Genomic DNA, 21,046 nt, shown 5'->3' on the forward strand with positions numbered 1-21,046 from the left:
TAGAGTTTAACAGCCTTTTGCAATGCACATTTAACTTCAGCTCTTCCTAATCTTATATTAAACATGCATATTTAACTGAATAACTCTTATGAACCATTATAATAATGTATTTAATAAAAAAATTATATCGTAAAGGAAAAAATTAATTTAGAATCATAGAGCATTTGAATTTTGGCGCACCGGAAGCCGTTGTGTTTACACTGGGCTCGGGTGTCGACAATAGCTTCCTTTTTCTTTCGGGACGTGTGGTGAGTACGGTGGCTTTGTGAAAAAATCTGTGGAAATCAACCCATATGAGAAAACATTTAATAAATCTGAGTTCTCTTTCAGCATCTTTAAGACACCATGCCGCCGAAGTTCGACCCGAACGAGATTAAAATCGGTAAGTTGAATTTTTCGCCGATTTTATGTTGATGTCTGTGACGATATACGAACCGGGCTTATTCTGCAGAGGCTCGATACATGACCGTGTTCGAAGCTTGTAGACGACTGTGTGCTGTACGTGAATTTACGTAAGTCGCGAACTTTATGTAGAGCAATTACATTAAGTTACCAAAACAGTCTACTTATCGGACACATCTAATCTAAAAATGTCATTCGAAACATTCAGAATCGAATTACCATGGATACAGTGGTCTGATATCATTTTTCTAAATGAGGAGATTTATCTAAAATTTTGCCAAAGACTTTGTGTTGTGTTTATGCGGTGCGACATATGTGACGTTTGGTGCCCGTCCTACAAATAATATGAATTACGTGATGAGGTATTTGCCAAACGTCGATTTTGTGTTTGTTCTCGTCACGTTAAGTGTGCCTTAGGGCCGTTGGTGGTGAAGTGGGAGCCACGTCTGCGCTGGCGCCTAAGATCGGTCCTCTTGGTTTGTCGCCAAAAAAGGTCGGTGAAGATATCGCGAAAGGAACTGGCGACTGGAAGGGTCTTAAAATCACCGTTAAGCTTGTGATCCAGAACCGACAAGCAAAAATCGAGGTTGTACCGTCGGCTGCTTCCCTCGTTATCAAGGCTCTAAAAGAGCCCCCTAGGGACAGAAAAAAGGTGCGTTCAACGTTTTTTTTCAATTGCAATTTATGTTATAGATTTTGATACAAGAATGCAATATATATTATCTACAGTCTATTAAGGGTCAACGCGTCCTCTGAAAGATGGGGTTCGTCAAAATGGCAATTTGCTCCTTGAACATAGCTTGAGTCAGAGTCTAAAATAATATATAATTTAAGACAAAAATAATATTAATTTAAATTAATAAAATAAGGCACCATTTTCACGTCTCCGTATAGTAGCTACCGCTAAGACAGGTCAGATTTTGGACGACCTTATATTTACTAATATAACGATTTGATAACATACGGTGTTTTATGGCCTAAAAAAGTACCATAGATATAATTTTTTTGTTTCCTTGGTACACCAGAGATTATAGCCAAAAATTTCTGCGTTCAAAGAAAACCTGATGAAGTAGATAAGTAAGTGTTACGAATCGCCTAAAAGGGTCGCAGATCACAAATGCAACAAATAAAAGCTTATCTGAATGAAGCTTAATGACGAACTGCAACTTCAAACCAAAATAAGTATTGTATGTAGGTTTACGATCTGTTTCACAGAGTACATGTATTTTTAAGCTCTTGCCGCGATCTTATTCCATGTTTAATATGATAATTGTTTAGTTATCAATGTGCTTAACATGGTTTTAATGTCCCGCTTATCACTATATGCATGGGTACAGGTCAAGAATATCAAGCACTCCGGTAATCTCACCCTGGACACAATTATCGATATCGGTCGCCAGATGCGGCCGCGCTCAATGGCTCGTGAACTGCGCGGAACAGTCAAGGAGGTTCTAGGAACGGCTCAGTCCGTTGGATGCACAGTTGAGGGTTGTAATCCCCACGACATCATTGATAAGATTAACGATGGCGAAATAACTATCCCTGAAAACTAAGAAATAAATGGGCCTATCACCGGATCCCTTCGTGCGGCCAATTCTGGACACGCAGGGACACGGTGACATACAGCTGGTGTGTAAAACGGAGTCTTGTCATTTATCCTATGACGAAAAATCTTGGCCTGAGTTATGGACATATTGCAAATGATAATGGGATAGACATATTCTTAGAGACATTCCGGAAAGTAATCGAGTAAATGGAGAAGAATATAAAGTTGTTGGTGTATAATTTTCGTTATCAAACTAACCAGGGTGTACTTGTATCCGCTTGTTATATGTATAAGTAGTCTTATTGTGAAATGGCCATAATTGGAAAATTGAAGGGATTTTAATGCAAATGGGTAAATACAACAATTTCAATAGGCCATAACAATTGAAGTTGAAGTCCGACAAAAGTTTCTTCTAGCAAAGTTAGAATATACACCCATCATAAGCTAAAAAGGAATTATTCGGCAGCAATCCATATAAAGGTTAATTTCCCTCCATTCTTTGGTACTTTTTATATATATAAACAGCTCGGTGATCTCTAGGATCTCAATAAGAATATCGAGATGATCTTATGCTGCTGTGGCTCTTATCTAATTTTTCTTTTACATAGCGTCCCCCACCTTTGAGTTCTGAAGATATTTGGCTATTATGAATTCTCTCTATCATTCTAATCCCACGGTTTTCAAGATAAACTTTTATAACCTTCAATGTACTATTCGTTCTATATTTTCGCCGCTTGTCACTTTCTTGGCAATTATTTTCGCAATTTTTGCATCTATACCTCCTCTTCGCCGTTCTTCACCTGCTCGTCATAGCCGCAATATTTACATTTAATTATTATTTCTACCGCCGTTTTACTACGAGGATATCACAGTCTTTTATTGCAGTCTATAAATATTAGTCAATGCCAAGGAATGAGTGTTTTAATAGCGACGCTCTGTAGGGTCAGAATACAAGAATGCGAAGTAAATATACCACTTCAATTTGAAGGGTGATAGCTATAGATAAAGCAGGTTTACAATAGATTTCTTAAGAAGGTGCATTAGAGCAAGGAAAGAATCATATTCTAACCCGAATAAAATATATCTCAAGAGAGGAATAATCTGATGGTCTTGAGCCTAAAACCCTGAGGCAAGTTATAAATACTAGAATGCCGAAAAAAGAAATTCTATATGAGTAAGATACACTTTGAACATAAAAGCTTCTTTAAAATCTCAAGCCAGATTTTATTGAAGCTTGGTAGGTTCGAATAGTAGTATGACTGTTTTCCGTTTATAAGTATGAAATGCAAGCAAAATAAGGAATTATTTTGAATATATTATAATCCTTAATAGAACAAACCTATTTGTAGGTTTAGATCTAAGGTGTGAACAATTATTCTTCCTTAGATATAGCCGGACTTTTGTTAGATATGAAGAGATTTTCTCTTCTAGATATCAAGCGACCCTATTGTTTCAGAGAATGGGTAATTACATAGATTATATAGATTTATGATAGAAAAGTTTCTAGATAATGCATTAGATCTTATAAAAAAAATTGCTTTGGTATACTGAAAGACTCAACAACCGTTTTCAAGAGAGAAAAATACAATGCTTTTTGTGTTCGCTATTTTTCATTTCATCCTGTTTAGGCCGATACTCTAACACCTGAGGTTCCTTTTAACTCACACTTTAGAAGCTTTTTCGGATACAACCACGAATGGCATCAGATGGTCTTGTAACCATGCGCCCTTGGTATTTGTCCGTTCGGTTCTGTCTCATCCTGTACTTATTGTGGAGTTACATTCGTATAAGTGTAATTTACAAAAAAATGTTTTTTACTGGGATATCCGGATCTAAACATCCGCAAAACTGGGTTACGATAGCGGCTCGGTTATCGCCTTAGCCATTACGAAGAAATCTGCGATTTGAATGAATGATTCAATTTTTACGGTCGGTGCTGCCTATAACATTGCTTAACGAAGTGCAGTGCGTCTACGCTCGGTCTCCTCCTTGCGCATTCTGGGGTAAATTTAGCAGGCGTTTCCGCTGCACCATTACGAGAACTGGTATGCTTCTAGCTTAGATTTCAATAAATCCATTAGAAGCGTGACCAATGAAAATTTGCTTCCATAAACTTTGTTGACTATCGTATAGACTAACGAAGAATATTTAGGACGAATATCTTCCCTTTAAAAGGCAGATTTAGTCTTAGATCGAATACAATAGTATTCGTAGTTCTGAAATTAATTTTTGTAAAGTGAGTAGCTCTCGAGCTACGGAAAAAATGCCAGTTGTGCTTTTTTAGGTCTATAGAAGGCGTTCAACTGTGTGAACAGGAAGGTAGAGGGTTTTTGAAAAACTTCCTTTTTCAGCCTAGATAACACAGCCGTAAATATCTTCGAACCAGACCTAGTTACTTAAGAACAGGTGGTAAAACATCCGAATGGGACTTGTTCTCGTCAAAAAAAAGAATACGGAGTATTGCGGATTATGAGATCTATTTTCTTTGTGTAAATTAATGATCTCTTAATTTTTTTGATGGCATCAAGATAATACAACTTGTTGATGGTATGTATGATGCATTCTGTATGATGAAGAGACAAAAATATGAAACAACTAACTAAATTGTCCAACGAAAAATGGACGATTGGCTAGGTGCAAACAATTTCTGTCTCAAAACAGGCATCGACTTAGAGATGAATTTTGAAAATACTAATTGAATAAGATATAAACCGAAGTCCTTAAGGAGACAACGGACGAGATAAGAACTCTTGTACGATCATACTACTCAATTCGATGATCCACTCAACCAATAAAAAATGAGTGTGATTGTTTGCTCATAAAACCTATATATACATATATATATTTCCTATATATACATATATATCCATTTGAGAAACCTGTTGCTAATCAATCTTCAAAAAACATCTACTACTTACTGGCTTAATTACACCTCTCATGTGGCATATATATATCCAAAGCCAATTATAGAAGGACACCATCAGTCTCATAGAAAAGTCGTTAGAAATGTGCTCAGCATGCGATACCTACACAGCACTGATAGAATCTGGCAATCTATGCAAAACGTCTAGCCTTACAGTCCTTACATAGGTAGTACAATGATTTATGAACTAAAAGCAATAAAACTGATCTTAATTCGACAAATCTTAATAATGACTTGACTTAATAATGAATGAATCTTAATAATGACAAATCTAGCCACTGCGTTTGAGGCTAGCCATCAACAAAAGATTAGCACTTCATACAACTGTAAACATAAACACATATCGATCGCAGGTCTTCACGTTACAATTATTTCTATGTTACAAGATTTTGCGTGATATGATAACTATGTAATTTGAACACAGGTTTTCATTTGAAGTTTGGCTCTAGACGAAGTTACGCTGTAAATTTTCTTAACACTTAACCGTAACACGATTCAGTTGAACAAAAGTTTCAGGACTACTTCATTTTCTTTATTGTTTATTTTAGTGTATATATTGAAACTAAATGCAGGGTAATTTGTTTCGTCCCCGTGATAGTGCGAAAAAGGGTTTGCCTACTAAATCTAAGGCACGTAGCGATCTAGGTTCAACGCTGGGCGCAGCTACACTGTTTCTCACTGGGAGCTACTAGCCGGCTTAATGACAGTAGCGAATGCAAAACTAAAAACATTTTAACTACACAAATGATCGGTATGGATATGTTTAACCTCCTCTCCACACGAAAAAAATTATTCGTCAAGTCGGTTCAACCTTACACACAAACTGTCCTAAAAAATAATCCAACAGCTCAGCAAAAAATTATCAAAAAAATCAGACATCCATGTTTTGTAGCAGATTATGACACAAACTTACTATTCATGCATTTTATTATTTAGTGAAATATTGTACCTCAAGGATGATTAGATACGGCATTAATTGCCATTTTTTAACACATAAGTTGATTCTGAGTTTATCAATTAATTCCAGCTGGCTGCCGTAGTACAGACCCAACAGGGGTTCGAAAAAACATTTGGCTTACTTTTAAAATGGGATGAGCAACTACATGTTATTCCTGCATCTCTGCATATTTGATCATGTCTTACGTGTCTTTTTAAATGAAGATCATTTTTTGACCCCACAGAAGACAGAGTAATTTGTAAATGTATTACCTGCCTAAGAAATGCTCTGTATCTAAAAAAAAGGTACGGCACTATTTTTATTGCAATATCAAATGTTTTGTTACGAAAGCCAGTAAAGTTTTTTTTTTTATTGAGTTAATACTCTACGGGTTTTTTGAAACGTCGTTTACAGGCCATTGAACAATCACAGTAGTCTCGAGAATGCTGTTATGAAAATGTACTGAGAGCTGACTTATAAATACACCGCACATCGAGTACAAGTGGTCGCGATCGGTGATGTCGAATATATGCATCCTAGCTGCTCAGTGAAACGAAAAACAGGTCTACTACACTCCATTCATTAAACAGACATAACATTGAGAAATCAGTACCATCCATACATAACTTATTTTTATAGAAATACTAGAAAGAAAAATACTAACATGTTGATGACAACTCTTACACCATATACCGTTTATTATTTCCGGTTTTTTTTATTAAATACATATAACTATTATACACACACGGAAGCTGTACTTATATAATAGGACGACTGTATAACTTTGCTGTTGTAACTTGCCGTCAATAATATACAGCTTCTACTGCACTCCGCCCTTATCCTCCTGATTCTCGGTTTTTTACTCTTTTCAAACTGATTATTGATACGAGTTCATTCGAATTCGCTGTCCATCGGTTTGTGGTTTTTGGAATTGTGGGTTATCAATTTTGTTTTACTCTTACGTTTCGGAGTGGAGTATATGCTCTGTATTGCTATTTACTGTTCTTGACTCTCTTTTGATCCAAAAAGTATGTAAGTGAAAATGTTGTAAAAAGTCTATAAGTCTTGGTGGTCTTTCCTTTTTTGATGCAGGAACATGAAGGATTCAATCGGGTGTTAAACACTGGGCTGTAAGGGGTCTGGGAAATAAGAAGAAAAGCCAGGGGTTGGTCATCGTCACCAGCCACGTCAGTTAACAGGCGACCCAAACAGACGAATGCGTATTTCCTTTGCTATCTTGTGCATAATGATACTTTCATCGTCACTGTAGGCTTCATTGTTGGGGACTAGTGATACGCAACTTGCATTGCTCGTTGAAGACGTTACCCAATATTAAGAATACTATGCTTCGCAGCTCAGTCGTGGCGCGTTTTTGTTATTGAAGAAACTATATCAGGCTGCATTGATACAGGTACCACTAAATTTTAGGCATGTAGACACATTAATTCTGGCTGTTCGTCTTTGAAAAATAGCTACTTTTGTTACCATCCAAGAAATGAGCGCTGGTTATGTTGGTGCAGTTTATAAGGGAAGGCAGATGCTGGTGCAGTGAAGGAATGACGCTAGTAAGGAGCATGATGATCTTGAGTTCAAGAGCCTCGATGATATAATGGTCGCTATTTTATGTGCTCTAAATCTATTATTTGGCATTGTTAACGTTGTCTAAGAACCGACAATAATGTTGTTGATAGGGATATGAATGAGTTTGACGAAAAATCCAATGAATCCCATGATCGCAAAGCCGATGGCAGTGGCAATCGCGATCTTTTTGAATTCTTTTCGGTCAGGTTTCGTGCAGCGTTTCACTAGTCGGACTGAGTCCTTCACGAACTCCTTGCCGGGACGAAGGTAAACCTCGAGCTGGTCCATGACGGGTTCTTGTAGTTTTCTGTTCACCGGACACAAAACGAAAGTATCCTCGAGTCGAACACGACAGTTCTCAAGCTCTATTCCCAATTAACTGCAGTTACGAGGAATACACCACACGGTTTGTCTCCCACTCGATCATGCAGTAATCGCTCAAAGGTCCAGCAGAACACTGGTCGACGCAGGATACAGCAATACAGTTTGCTCTCCGGTCTGCCCAATAACAACGACACACCACAATTAACACGGCACTATACTGACAGAGTGGCCAACAGTAGATGACACGTTGGAACCAAATCACACCCTCTCCCAGCAGAGCCGGGTCGGGGGGGGGGCTATTTAGTTATTTACCTATGCAGAAATCATGTAATCGTCGCCAAACTATTAACTACTAATGATCTGATCAAATGACAGGTCAATATCTACATACTAACCGCACCCTAACGACTGTTTTCATGAGGAATATTTACGACACTCGTCGCCTGTGGAAAATTCAAATATTCCCGCGCTTAACCAAGCTGCATCGAATAATACCATCGATTCTGAGTCATACGGCTGGTCGTTAGGTGAATGATTCTGCTCGTGGGTAAACATCTGGTGGTTCTCTCCTATCTGTGAGGCGCCAGGCTCTCAGCTGCCTTACTTTAGTTGTTGATGTGTGCCGCTGCTACAAACGGGTCATGAGGAGAGTTGATTTAGAGTATAGTAACAGCGATAGATAGCCAAAGACAGAGAGCGTGTCGCTAACTGGACTGTAATCTCATCCTAATAGAAGAACTAGTAACGAAAAAGGAGGGAGTTGTTTCTCGATAACTAGATAGTCACCGACTGGGTTGTTGCGGCTCCTGCGGGACTCGAAGAAAGCTAGACGTCGGACCTGCCGTACATCAAAGCGGAATTGCTGTTGCTAGTATTTGTGGTCGTGTGTGATTTAAACTTGACCGTATATGGCTTTATGCTATTCGGCGAACAAACTTTAACTGCGTGTATCTGTGTGAGGTGTCGAAAGGTCGGCTAAAAGCTAGACTAATTGTACTTAGGAAGCTAAAGCTCCGCTGAGAGGAACGGCGATCTCTTTCGTGATCATCTGCGCCTAGAAACTGTGTCACGTAAGTTTTCCTCCGAAGAATTTTCGTCAAGTATCAATTATCGCACGATTAAAGGTCTTGGGTTGATGACACATGTTGCGTACATGACGTAAATCAGAAAAAAACGATTGGTTTGGAGTTATTGAGGAAATTTTTAGTCGTCATCTTACAATAATATATGTCATAAGCCTATCACCTTTTTCTCAGAAATTTGCTCTATTTCAATAATCTCCGATATCTAGAGAGTACATTGGGTTTTTACATTTGGTGATACATGAAATCAGTGTGTTTAGTTAGTTTAGGAGGACCGATGAATACCTCTAGTCTTAAGCTGTATACAACAATACGACGAAGATGCGCCAGAGAAAAAGTTTACCAGTAAGCTTGATCGCGCACTGAAGATTCTCGAGCGAATCTACAAGCTGCAGAAACAAATGAAGGGAGATCGCAGAAGTAGCTTTGATGGGAGCTAGACGACAGATGCGTCAGCGACGATCTGTTCCATCTTTGAGAGCATATTGAAAATATTGAGCTCAAATATATGTCAGTGACTTCGAGACATTGCAGATCTTCGTGGAATCAAGTACCTGGCGAAGGAAAATTTGAGGAGTCGATGCGACGGATTCGTGAATTAACTTCACGAAGTATCCAGGGATATCAGGTGTCGACAAGAAATCTCAGCTTATTGTTGAGAGGCGAATTCTGCGAAAGGGATCAACCCTGTCCAATCTCCGGGTTAAAGTGCGATCCATAAACAATAATTGACAGGCAGAACAAAGAACGACAACAGGCTCAACAGCAGCGGACCATTCAGTATATTAAAATCCAATGATTTATAAATAGTGGATTCCAGAAGAAATAGAGGACCAGTTAACCTTTGGTGATAGACGAAGTTACCTATACAGGGCAATGGCAATCGTTGCATTTACTCAGTTCGATATAAAACCTATAACTGTAAGCACAATGTAAGTCTAATGTAAGATTTATACGCAGAAAGTTCGTACAACTTATTTAGAGATACCTTAACATCGTACGATCTATTTTAGTTAACTAACGCATTCGAAGTCTACTTGCTAAAAGCTGTAAGTATTCTCTACGCTAAAAGCTGTAAGTATTCTCTACAACTGTAAACATGGGCTCAACTTAAGATACTGACATAGCGGAACTATGTCATATTTTGTGAGAAACCAAGCATCAATGCAAACGTCGTATACTAGTGAATATATTGTAAATACAACGGATTTGCCACATAAATAGGACATTGGTGATATCACGCACAAGAACTGCAGTGGGTTAGATTAGTGAACCGCCGAAATACGCGGTAAAAACAAGGTGAAATTGCGTTCAAGGAATGACTCTACTGGTGGTGACTTATCAGTTGCCTGGCCAGTTATATCGTGTAATGACGTGGTAGATAAAGCTCAGGTATTTTATCATAGAATTTTAATATGTGCAGGCGTTGACCTAATATAGAGCAAAAAATAGGTCTTCCATTCAGTTCCCATTCAGCGCCGAGGGGCGCTCTCCTGCTTGTCAGCGCAATTAGGTGTTCTTCATTGTTAAATCGACTATACCTCTGTGCTTAATAGAACGTCAACAGTAGATTGATTTAGATGTTGCGCAGTCTTTCGTCGTATATACGATATGTATCTGCGCTTCTGACTCATTCTTGCACCTGGTACAGTCTATATTGTAGCAAGTAATTTAGAGGATAGCTGTTTTGTTGCTTTTTTAAAACGTGCGTTTTATGACCTTAGCAAAAAATGCCCCACATTATCGGGGCCTCTCGAGGTTATGACATTATGTCCTCGAGGTTTAATGAGCGAGACAATAGGTACTGCATTATCAGAAATGCTTACATAGCTATATAAATAGTGGAACTCCCAGCTAAGCGGTAAGTGGATCAAATTCAAATCTTATGTATTTGTTATACTCTAACGCAGTAAACCGATTCGGTTCCATTAATGTCGCTAACAAGACCTGCCTAAATAATTGAACGTTGATAATTGAAAGATACGCGTCCCAATTTGACATGTACACTGGAAATTGTTTTTATAGCCGCAGCTTATAAATAACACCGGCTAAGAATAATAGCAAGTAACTGCCCCTGAACGTGTTTCTACTACAAGTATATCAAATTTCAGCCGAGGACGTACTAAAAAAGTATACAACGTATATATAGGGTAAACTCAGTTTGATGGCCCTACTCAGCGGATATTACCCAGGCTAGTACCCTATTTGAACAAGCTTCAATACAATGCCTTGTGGCACGATAAAACGTCTTGTGGCATGCTGAAATATTACTTACCCGCACCCATATAATAAACTACAGGACCCTTTTGCTTTTAGTTGTGCTGTAATAAAAAGAAACGCTATGTTTTCACCAGTATGAGTAACTGAATAGAATCTGCTCAATGCTTCATGGTTAGCTGACGTAAATTGTAGGCGCGGTAAGTCAAAACACAATGCCTTTTGCTAGCGTTTAAAACATCCATATTGAAATTCGTATTATATAATCCACCTTAACCTCAGAAATGTGTGTGCGAGTTCTTTGTTTTGAAACATACACAACGCTACAAACCTGCTTAATTAAGTATCTTGAGAGAAGAAATAACTGCAGCTCCAAGTCAAGTAATGAAGATCTCAATATGTAATCGGTATCGAGTCGAAACAGGTACTACAAAGAACTAATTATCGCTTCTGTGAAGCACGTGACTATCTGATCCCACCACACTGAACGCGCCAGTGCAAAACGTAGGCACTTTTTTTGCAGCCATCTTCAGGCGTCAAAATTTACGGAATCTCCGAAATTATGGATGTCTAGCATAGCAATGAGTTGTATAGAACAACGCTTGGGCGACAATTTCATAATTTCCCTTGCAAGTGCTGAGTCACATGAAACACCGTGATAACATACTTTGGTGTGTTTCAGTTTAAATGATGATCCGGCCACACGAAAGTAGCGTGTATTCAAAAGTGCCGGGCTAATCCTTATTACTCCAGATTGTCCTATAATAACTACTACGCAATATGAAAAGCGTACCCGTCGATATCTAAAGAGATAGATGACTAGTATACCTGTGAATTTGAGCCGCTGGTCAAAATTAAACTAGGATACCTGAGTATAGTAAACTGCGTGTAGCTCTTAAATGATAAGTGGAAGGATCAAAGCTGATGGAAGTGTTAAAAGACATAGCTCAAATGAATCGCTCGTATTATTTGTCTCTTGGTCTTTTACAGTCAATAGACTTGTGTAGCAGCCTAAAGTGAAGCATACGAATTTTGAATAACTTAAAAAAGGCTTCTCTAGTTTAATCCGGCTTTGATTTGAGCATCAATTTGGATTCGATTCTCTTCGGGTACTTCCATTAGATACCCAATTATTTATATATATTATCCAAACAGAGCGATTGTTCTAATATAACAATCGCTGTATTTGTTAGCTAGTATTTTATTGCTCGACAGCACTGCAGTGACTGGGTTAACATCTATACCGAAGTTCAAGAAAGAGCCCAATCGAATTGAACGATGCGTCGGTGCGCGTGTTGTCAGTGGGAGAATACTGCGTATCGACGTGTTGACCTTCGGCGATTCGCCCGTAGAGACGATCTTTTCTTAACTTTAGTTCTCTTAACTTGATTCTTGCATAAGCTGTACAGGTTTAAGTCGGATGGCTGGCCTTAGACCAACAATACCCATGGTATGTTCACAGTCGGAGACGTCGCTAGCTGAACTATCCTTCGATTATGCATTCAATCCAATACGAAGTTCTATTCAATTTGAATGACATTGAATTTTCAGTAAACCGTTTTACGAACGACAGATGTGGTAACTTTCTCACAGAGAGGTGACAAAAAAGATTGATACTCTAATACAGTCCTTATGCACTCAAAAGTTCAATGCGTATTTAGGAATGGGTATCGCAGTAAGAGGATTTCTTGTTGAATGAGAAATCATTCGCAATTATAAGCTACGCGGAACAGTAACGAGTGTTAAACTGTTAGCTCGATTATAATTAGTGATACGATTAGTTTGAATGCGCGAAAGCGTTCGATTAACCTATGAGAAGTGTACGGGCATCTACTTTTAACAAGTTCAGGATGAACGAATGGTTATCCTTACGTTTTGTTTGCACTTAGTTCTTTATTGCTGTGGGAATTGATTTCACGAATACATTTATTTCGTGTGCTAGACGTACAGTGTATATACGTTAACAATATTGTAGCAATTAAATTGTATCTAGAAAGTTATTGGAGGCCCTGTAAGAGTTGTTGACCCACACTATCGATAATGATAATTATTTTTGCATCCATTATTTGATACACAAAATACGTGTCTATGTCCTGTGAGTCGAAAAACGATCGCACTATATATCAAGGTGATGTGAAGCTAACTTATCGTCCGCAGGCTGCTTGCAAAAAGCGTGACAATCAGTTCAGGTAGTATGTACAGGTCGTGGCAGATTTGATGCAAAAACATGTCCGGGCGAGTCGTTCCGTCTCAAGTAAGTCGCCAAAAGGTTTTTGAAGCAATTATACCGATGGCAGTGAGAACGTTTGATTAGAACTTTTCTTTCATTTTGAGATGGTAGCGGGAAATTATCATTAACCTCCATGACCATTCAATTTTCCAAATATAGCTGGATTAGTGCTTCGAATGACTAACAATTAATGCGTATCAATCCGCCAACTTGTATTTATGTTGATACAGATGGACATTTTCTATGTATTGCTTTGATCTACTTTAAAACATTTTTGTAAGTATTAAAGGCTCTCAGCGACACTATTGTCACAAGGGGCATGATTGTTTGTGGCATGGCGAGAACAAATTTCGAATACACTCTTAAGATGAAACTGCAATGATACTTAGGCTGATCGAGCCTAATTGTATGATTATTTGAAACCTAAATAATCTTAAGTCTCGGCCAAAAGTTACACCTGGGACCTCATGGTTGTGAGCGTTATACATTATGCCGCCGGTGAAAGTAAAAATGATTCGAAGAGAGCGCGGTATGGTAGAACTGGTTAGTTACACTCGATCTCAAATCCAACAGCTTCGGGGAGTTGCAAGGCGAACTATCATTGCGCCACATTGTTAAAACCAATTATGGTGATAATGGAAGTGATACCGATGGCCAGGGATATAGGCCGTATAAGCTGGCATAAAGGTGATAATATCGTTTTACAAAGACCACTAGTTCCCTGACGTTTTGCAGATGGTACGTACCTTAACACCGTCAAATCGTTCAAACTCATTGAATACTTGCTAAAACAATAATCAATATTACTGTAAGTGAAGTAAAGAATACCCGGCCCATTGTTACGGCAACATGCATTTCAGCTCATTCTATTATGCTGATTACAATTTTGTGCCCTGTACATTATGGATTTGGTTTAAGCAATGGACCATCTCTCACAGTAAGACCAATAACGAAGCAGAACTGTAGGCAGAGAACCAAGAACCTAGCTTTTCATCCCACTTATCAGGGTTCTTTAAAAGGTTGGTTCTTATCGATTCTTCTTAAAACTAAGTATGTATTTTAGCAAATATACTTCGATTAGCTCGATTCGACCTAGTTCTTGATCACAGGCTCTTTGTCTGCCTAATTGAGGCCTACAAATACTATGGTTTTGATCTGACATTTGATTCATAATTGTCGCGACCTACCAACAGGACCTACTGATGTGCCGTACCTTTAATCGAGCAAATCGTCATATATAAATGTTTAGCTTTATGAGTGCAGGCATTGTTTCCCGCAGTACGTGCAATTTTGGTATCAATTTTGATACCTGAACACCGCTTGGATGCAAATGCCGACTGGACTCGAAATCTGATGATACTGTGTAGAAGTATTTCGATAGATAAAGGCGCGTTTTTACCGATTAAAGTTTAGTTCTATTGCACCGTATAGGTATTTGTAAAGCTGTTACGATTCGTCATTGAAATTATCATATAGACTGCCAAAAATTAAAAACACGATACTTTTATTAAAGCCCTACGTCTTAAGATGTACCAATTGGGGGTTTACTCAACTGAGAATTATTACAGTGGTATTGCGAAATGAAATTTTACTAGCGAATGCATAAACAATGTGTGGTTCAGAGAAATAAATAAGAGAAGAACCATTCGTTCAACAAAGGTGGATGAATTTTGGAAATTGCCGCATCCATTACGGTAGTTATTCCAACTGACTTGTTGGCACTTTCAGCTGCATTTTCATGTGTTAGTTACCGAAAATTTGAGTTTTCGCATACTATGCTGAACTGCAAATGGCGATATGCGAAAATGCTACCAGCCACAACTCCTATTTCAGTGGTACAAATGTTTGGTAAGATAGTGTCAAATGTGCACATTTCTAAATTTACTATGGCAAAAGCTCTGCGGATAGATAAGTGTCTCGGATAGAAATGTGCGACTTCCTGCCACATGGTATTTAATTATCTCGTTGTATAATACACTTAACCTGTGTGTAAATATTAACTAATTAGCTACGCATTATTTAGTAAGTAATCCATTATTTGTTATTTATTGTCTTATTAAACAGAATGGCGAGCCTATACCCATCGCTCGAGGACATGAAAGTCGATCAAATGATGCGCGCCCAGGACATGTACACAAATACAGCGCCTACGGGTAAGTTAGGGCGTGGAGTACACAATAATTATACAGGAACTACGGCCTTCGAGAAATATTTGCTCGCCTTTCCAATCGTGAATTGAAACTAATTGTATCACCAGTAGGATATTAGTGCCTGTGATCTTCGCTTAAGTTACCAAGATCGTGCTTCATTCAATGAACATGAGTTCAATCAACAAGCGCAACAAAACTTGACAGAACTGGGTGAATATGCACAATATATATACGCCTGTCCTAATTGCTCAAGAAGCAATAACACATGTTATCAGTGCTAAATCTATGCTGTCAGTTCATACGTTTTTATCGTTTTAAGTTCTCAATCGACACTTTAGCAACATGGCTATACACTGGTAAATCTTTCGGATTTCACGTCCAGTATTTGGACCGCTAGGCACTACTTCGGGCAGCTTGTTCTCTAAGTACGAAACCGAAGTGCCTCCACGCCTAGCTTCGAACTTAAATAACTGCGTGTCTCTAAGTTTATGGAGCAAATATGCTATCATTATGCTATCATCTATACGGCGGCACTGTCAGCAGCAGCAATGACAATAATAACGGCAACACTTATTTTTACTAATTTGATATACTTTTCCTGACAGCTCCGCCCCCTTCGTACTCGTCCACCCCGGTACCTGAGTCTCGACTAAGCCTTTATCCCGCTCTCGATGACTACATGGGGTTTTCTCTGCAGACGCTGGCCCTACCAACACTTCCTGCTCAAGCGACCTCGACGGACATGATCGTTTCGTCGGCTGGAGGAAAAAGTCTTGTTGCCCCACTTTCGGGACAGAGCATGGGTCTATATCGAGGCCAAGTCACCCACGGTGTCCGAGAAGTTATTCTTTGCAAGGACCTTAGAGGAAAGGTTAACAGATATACTAATTTAGCCATATTTTTAGATAGTGCTGATGCTTCTAAAAGTGTTAATATGCTATTTTCTTTGAAGGTTTTTTGTATTGTTTATTATTTCCCACTTGGACCATTAATGTTCACTAAGCATAGCTCACAGTCCTGCTGTTTTCTCTTATTCTTTTTTCATTGACACTTTTTACTGAATAATAATCTGGGTTTTATATTCTATGTGCGTTGGCGTTTAGGTTGGACTTCGTCTCGAAGCAGTGAATAAAGGCGTATTTATCATTCTGGTTGAAAAGGGCACCCCCGCTGCGATGGCCGGTCTTAGATTTGGAGACCAACTACTCAGCGTCAATGACGAGGTGAAGAAATAAACAGAGCGAAGCTCCCATTGTGATTTGCTGTACATAGATCAGATCATTAAATCGGTTAAGCCTTTCTGATTCGTAATAGCCGCGCCGAGGATGTCAATTGATAACTAACCGTTACACTTTATATCGGACTTTTTATGAAGTACGTTGCCGGCTATAGTCTAAAACAGGTTCATGAAACCATTCGAAAGGCACAAGGGGACCACATCTCGGTGGCGGTTCGTGATCGTCCGTTCGAGCGCACAGTCACAATGCTGAAAGACAGTAATGGATATTGTGGTTTTGACTTCAAGGACGGAAAAATCAATACACTTGTCAAAGACTCGTCCGCAGCTAGGAACGGTCTACTAATTAATCACCAACTTCTCGAGGTTTGTGTGCAATCTGGTTTTGAAGCAACCAGTTTCTGAAGATCGCAAAAATATATTAGGCATACTATTTATGGGGCACGCATATTATATATTAATTTAAAAAAACTTAAAACTTAAAAAAAATTAAAAAAGGTCTCTGCTGCAAGGTGGAATCATTGAAAAAATAAATTACTTAATATAAATATCTTGAGACATATACATGTTTCTCAGTGTATATATATATATATATATATATATATATATATAAAGCTTATATTTTTTGTATTGTGATTCGTTTAGGTGAACGGGCAGAACGTCGTCGGTATGAAGGACTCTCTTGTTAAGGACTTGATTCGGGCCTCCCCTCAAACCATCACGGTTACAATGATGCCCTCGATAATCTTCGAACATCTCGTCAAGTAGTCAGTATTCTAACATTAATCAATTAACATATTATATTAACAAATGATATATTACATGTGTGTGCATTATTATGAACGCATTATTATGAACTATCTCAACATAAACATAAATTCACATTGAATATTTATTTTCAGCACGTCCGGTGGCCTGCTCAAAAAGCTGATGGACCGCAGCGTCCCTGAGTGCTAGTCAGTTTTCGATACCAACACGAGTACTGTACTCTTTGACTCGCTGCATTATCCGCATTTCTGGTGATTCTTATTTAGTCACACCATAATTGAATGACTATGATTTTGCCTATTGCTATATTGATACTGTATGTGTCGAAAGAACAACTCGTAGATTCGTTACTATATATGAACTCACTTGCAGCCGCAGTTACTTTCGGGAGAAGGACAAGTAAGCTGATCAGTATTATTATTTCTTAAGGCGTCATAAAAGTTCTTAGATTTCCTCTGATTAAGCACAGAGTGAAAGGTATTGCTGTGAAAAAGCTGAACATTTTGAACGCACCGGCCTTGAGGACTGCTTGGCGTTTCAAACTTCTGCATAGCTATATGATATAACTTATTTTGGCCACCTATTCTTAGGCATTGATCACTAAGTGTGGTATCGCAGAGTATTTGTGTTGCGCGCGCGTCGTGAGATACTGTAACTAAAATGGTTTGTAATGCTGGCAATAACGCCAGTATCTTCCATATATTGTTATGTTATATTGTGCTCAGCCGCTAATTTTTGTTCATCCTTTCGATGGTGAGTATGATACATGTACTGGAACGTCCTATAGTACTTATTTGAGAGACAGTCGGTATTTGACAAAGACTAGATAGGTTTGCATTGGTTACGCTGTAAGGTCATGTCTTTAATGCTCACGAAAGAGTAAGGAATAAAGCATTAAACAATAATGAGAAAAAATATTCCACCGTAATGCATAAAAATAAATAATGATAGAAACAATGCGCTGTAATAGAAGTTCTCTACGTCATCAAATTATATCAGGCGATGCTCAGAAAAAGGTGGGTGATTATTCGGATCTAACATAACAAATACGAAACAAACAAGCCGCAGTAGTAATTAAGAGAACAACTGCTTGCGACAAGTCGGATTCCGCAGTGAGGAGAAAATAAATCTAACTATACTAACATTGAGTTGACTGATTACTGTTTTAAATGCTTATTGTGAGACTAAAATTGCAGCAGTGTCTCAGACTTGTGTGAACTTAAACAAGATATGATTTTAAAGAGCATTCCCACAGTCTGAACTTTTTCTTTGCTTTGTTTGAAATATGCATGAAAAAAGTACGTAAGAATATATATGTCAAAAACATGCCTGCCTTTTTTAGCCACATACTTTTTCGTCGTTAAAACAAGATTGGTTGCGAAGTTAATGGATCATATTTGCGCTACTAAGCATTAAGATTATATCAAAACAATATGCATTATAGAGATCAGTTCACTTAGCCCACCACACTCACCAATAATGCGCTATTATTGGTTACAATGCGCTCGAAGTGCATAATAGGGCTGCTGTGGAAAAAGCCCCGCATCCCGAAATTAATAGATAGTCTTATCAGTACAATAGGAACGAATATGGTTCTACTTTGAATTCTACAAAGCGCCAGCCTAAATGATGAATATGTAAGAAAAGGTGCTCTCTTTTCTTTTTTCTTGCTGGTGATTATCGTGTATATTAATGTCCATCTGTAGACGGAATTCGAAGTACCGCCATGTCTATCTTTGACGTTTCATCCAGATATTTCCTTTGCGAGTTACGGATGCCTATGGAAGAATCACTCATAAATAAATTGAGCTAAGTTAATTCAAATTCGATAGTTGTGATGTCAGTGGGACCTCGGTGATCCACCTACAAACTGTAGAATGTTGGGTTTCGTCTACTTTGATGACTGCTTAATCAAGTTCTTGAGTACTGAAATTCATTTACTCGAAATATCCATGGGCGTAGGTGTTCTAAGGCTGGCCCTGAGTTTTTCAAAACCGATTGCGCAATTATGTTTTTCACGAGTAGTCAGCAAAACTGTTGCTTGATACGATGACCGTGTTAGTTGCCGAAAGAAAAAGCAACTAATACGTTATAGTGAATAGATACATTAAAATGTAGACGCTGGTGTCTCATAGTTCTGTTGCTTGTTAAGGATGTTACTGATCGACCTCTTAATTGTATTGACGTTTCAAGGCTGAGGTGACCTTGGTGAGGTGGCTGAATGTTACTTTAGCGAGTACTTCGTTTTCGCAACCAAATGAGTGCTGGATACAGTACTGGATAAAGTTAATAATATCGCAATGACTTTGCAACAGTATGCAGCGTGAATACAAGACTTAGTAGGACACATGTCAGATATATGCCCGTTTCTGGACTCCAACAGTCGAAGCCCTGAATTTCGCTACCGTAAACTAGCTGAATATGGAAACTAAATAAACACAAGCTTAACATATGATCACAATATATTATCATCGAAGTTTTAGTTATCACTGAGATACAACTTTGTACAAATGTCCCAGCCGGCTGATATGGATAGTTTGCTGTCAGACCTGCCAATGGAGCTTCCAAGTAGACTTCTGCACCGGATGCGAAATAGACGGGTTTGTGACGTCGGCTTCAGGTTTAGAACATTGCAATATGCTCGTAGCTAATTTTTAAGGCTGGAATCGATTAAAACCACTTTATTAGCATGATGTCCTAGTAATGACCTGTTCTTACGATGTGGTAAAACGACCATTCACATGAGAGTATTTTTAAGAAACAGCTTTGAGAAATAGAGATACTAATGAACTGAAGCTTCTTAAGAAAAGCATATAATGAATCAATATTACTTCCGAGATGCTAATTAAAAATGCTAAGTAAAAAAAATCTAAAAATTTAGGATCGATCTTGGTGAAAAAGCGTGCAACCATTCAAACCAATTTGGTCTAGCTGTCCATAGGCCTTTACAGACGCAGACTAAACGATATCAAGTGGTTTTATATGGTGTGATTTAGCACATAAAATTGACAATTAGCAGATAAAGACGTCAAAACTCTCACTAATGAAAACAGAAAACACAATTAAGAAAATCCGACGAAGGCGGTACACTAGTTGTGTAGGAAGGTTATGCAAGGGTACATGACAAATCGTGTTTCGTTTCAGCCTATGCTAGTGGTGCGATTTGACCTTTTCTCATGGGGAAGAAGACCTATGTTTTTCAAAATAGAATTTGGCGGTTTTTCAGAACGTCTCAAGCGGGACCTCAATCAAGACTACTATTGCTCGTCTCAGGTTTATCTAACTCTTCAGTACTGTTTCCATTGTCGATAGTTTGATACAGCTGATAGTTTTCCTATAGTGAGTTTATTGAGTATAAATTAATATGGATATATATTGACACTTGCTGTTTCCATGTCAAGAGATATCGGCCGACTCCTTTGTAATCTTTTGTTTGCAACAAGATGTGTTTACCGTTCTATATCGCTGAGTACTTTCCACTACGGACGCCTGCCGGTGAAAGTGATTGGCATATCAAAACAATCTCCGACCGTTTCGTTGACGCGGTAGTAGTTGCGGCTGCCGCTTCAACAACAGCACATCCCTTTTTTTATGACAAACACCCGCACATCACCTACCGGACAGCCCTTTCTCATTGGACGCTTGCTCT

General features: G+C 38.5%; 3 protein-coding genes across 6 annotated transcripts; 2 read left to right on the top strand and 1 right to left on the bottom strand.

Moving 5' to 3' along the window:
• Positions 1-223: 223 nt before the first annotated feature.
• On the top strand, positions 224-2,041 carry RpL12 (ribosomal protein L12). The gene is made up of 4 exons (XM_022804871.2): positions 224-248; positions 331-382; positions 810-1,054; positions 1,740-2,041. The coding sequence occupies exons 2-4, from the start codon at positions 346-348 to the stop codon at positions 1,953-1,955; spliced, it is 498 nt and encodes a 165-aa protein (XP_022660606.1). The 5' UTR covers positions 224-248; positions 331-345; the 3' UTR covers positions 1,956-2,041.
• Positions 2,042-6,475: 4,434 nt separating this feature from the next.
• Positions 6,476-7,945, bottom strand: LOC147756046 (protein transport protein Sec61 subunit gamma). Its single transcript, XM_086988806.1, has one exon. It carries the CDS (start codon positions 7,675-7,677, stop codon positions 7,471-7,473), a length of 207 nt encoding a protein of 68 aa, XP_086844932.1. The 5' UTR covers positions 7,678-7,945; the 3' UTR covers positions 6,476-7,470.
• A 331-nt stretch (positions 7,946-8,276) lies between these two features.
• LOC111249232 (syntenin-1-like) lies at positions 8,277-18,545 on the top strand. Of its 4 annotated transcripts, none has more exons than XM_022802812.2 (7): positions 8,277-8,783; positions 15,307-15,395; positions 15,998-16,263; positions 16,496-16,615; positions 16,768-16,995; positions 17,275-17,396; positions 17,532-18,545. In XM_022802812.2, exons 2-7 carry the CDS (start codon positions 15,308-15,310, stop codon positions 17,584-17,586), a joined length of 879 nt encoding a protein of 292 aa, XP_022658547.1. In that variant the 5' UTR covers positions 8,277-8,783; position 15,307; the 3' UTR covers positions 17,587-18,545. The 4 variants fall into 4 exon arrangements, with proteins under 4 accessions (XP_022658547.1, XP_022658546.2, XP_086844927.1 ...); XM_022802811.2 differs by lacking the exon at positions 8,277-8,783 and adding an exon at positions 9,705-9,727; XM_086988801.1 differs by lacking the exon at positions 8,277-8,783 and adding an exon at positions 13,921-13,980.
• The last annotated feature ends 2,501 nt before the right edge of the window (positions 18,546-21,046 follow it).

Source organism: Varroa destructor, unplaced genomic scaffold (genome assembly GCF_002443255.2).
Source record: "Varroa destructor unplaced genomic scaffold, Vdes_3.0 BEIS01000004.1, whole genome shotgun sequence".
Classification (NCBI taxonomy): domain Eukaryota; kingdom Metazoa; phylum Arthropoda; class Arachnida; order Mesostigmata; family Varroidae; genus Varroa; species Varroa destructor.

Bases quoted from the DNA above. Each gene is read 5' to 3' on its own strand.
- LOC111249232 (XM_022802812.2), top strand. From the start codon at position 15,308: ATGGCGAGCCTATACCCATCGCTCGAGGACATGAAAGTCGATCAAATG. The intron at 15,396-15,997 runs GTAAGTTAGGGC...TTTTCCTGACAG, and splicing joins CACAAATACAGCGCCTACGG to CTCCGCCCCCTTCGTACTCG. The intron at 16,264-16,495 runs GTTAACAGATAT...GTTGGCGTTTAG, and splicing joins GCAAGGACCTTAGAGGAAAG to GTTGGACTTCGTCTCGAAGC.
- LOC147756046 (XM_086988806.1), bottom strand. From the start codon at position 7,677: ATGGACCAGCTCGAGGTTTACCTTCGTCCCGGCAAGGAGTTCGTGAAG.
- RpL12 (XM_022804871.2), top strand. From the start codon at position 346: ATGCCGCCGAAGTTCGACCCGAACGAGATTAAAATCG. The intron at 383-809 runs GTAAGTTGAATT...CGTCACGTTAAG, and splicing joins CCCGAACGAGATTAAAATCG to TGTGCCTTAGGGCCGTTGGT. The intron at 1,055-1,739 runs GTGCGTTCAACG...GCATGGGTACAG, and splicing joins CCCCTAGGGACAGAAAAAAG to GTCAAGAATATCAAGCACTC.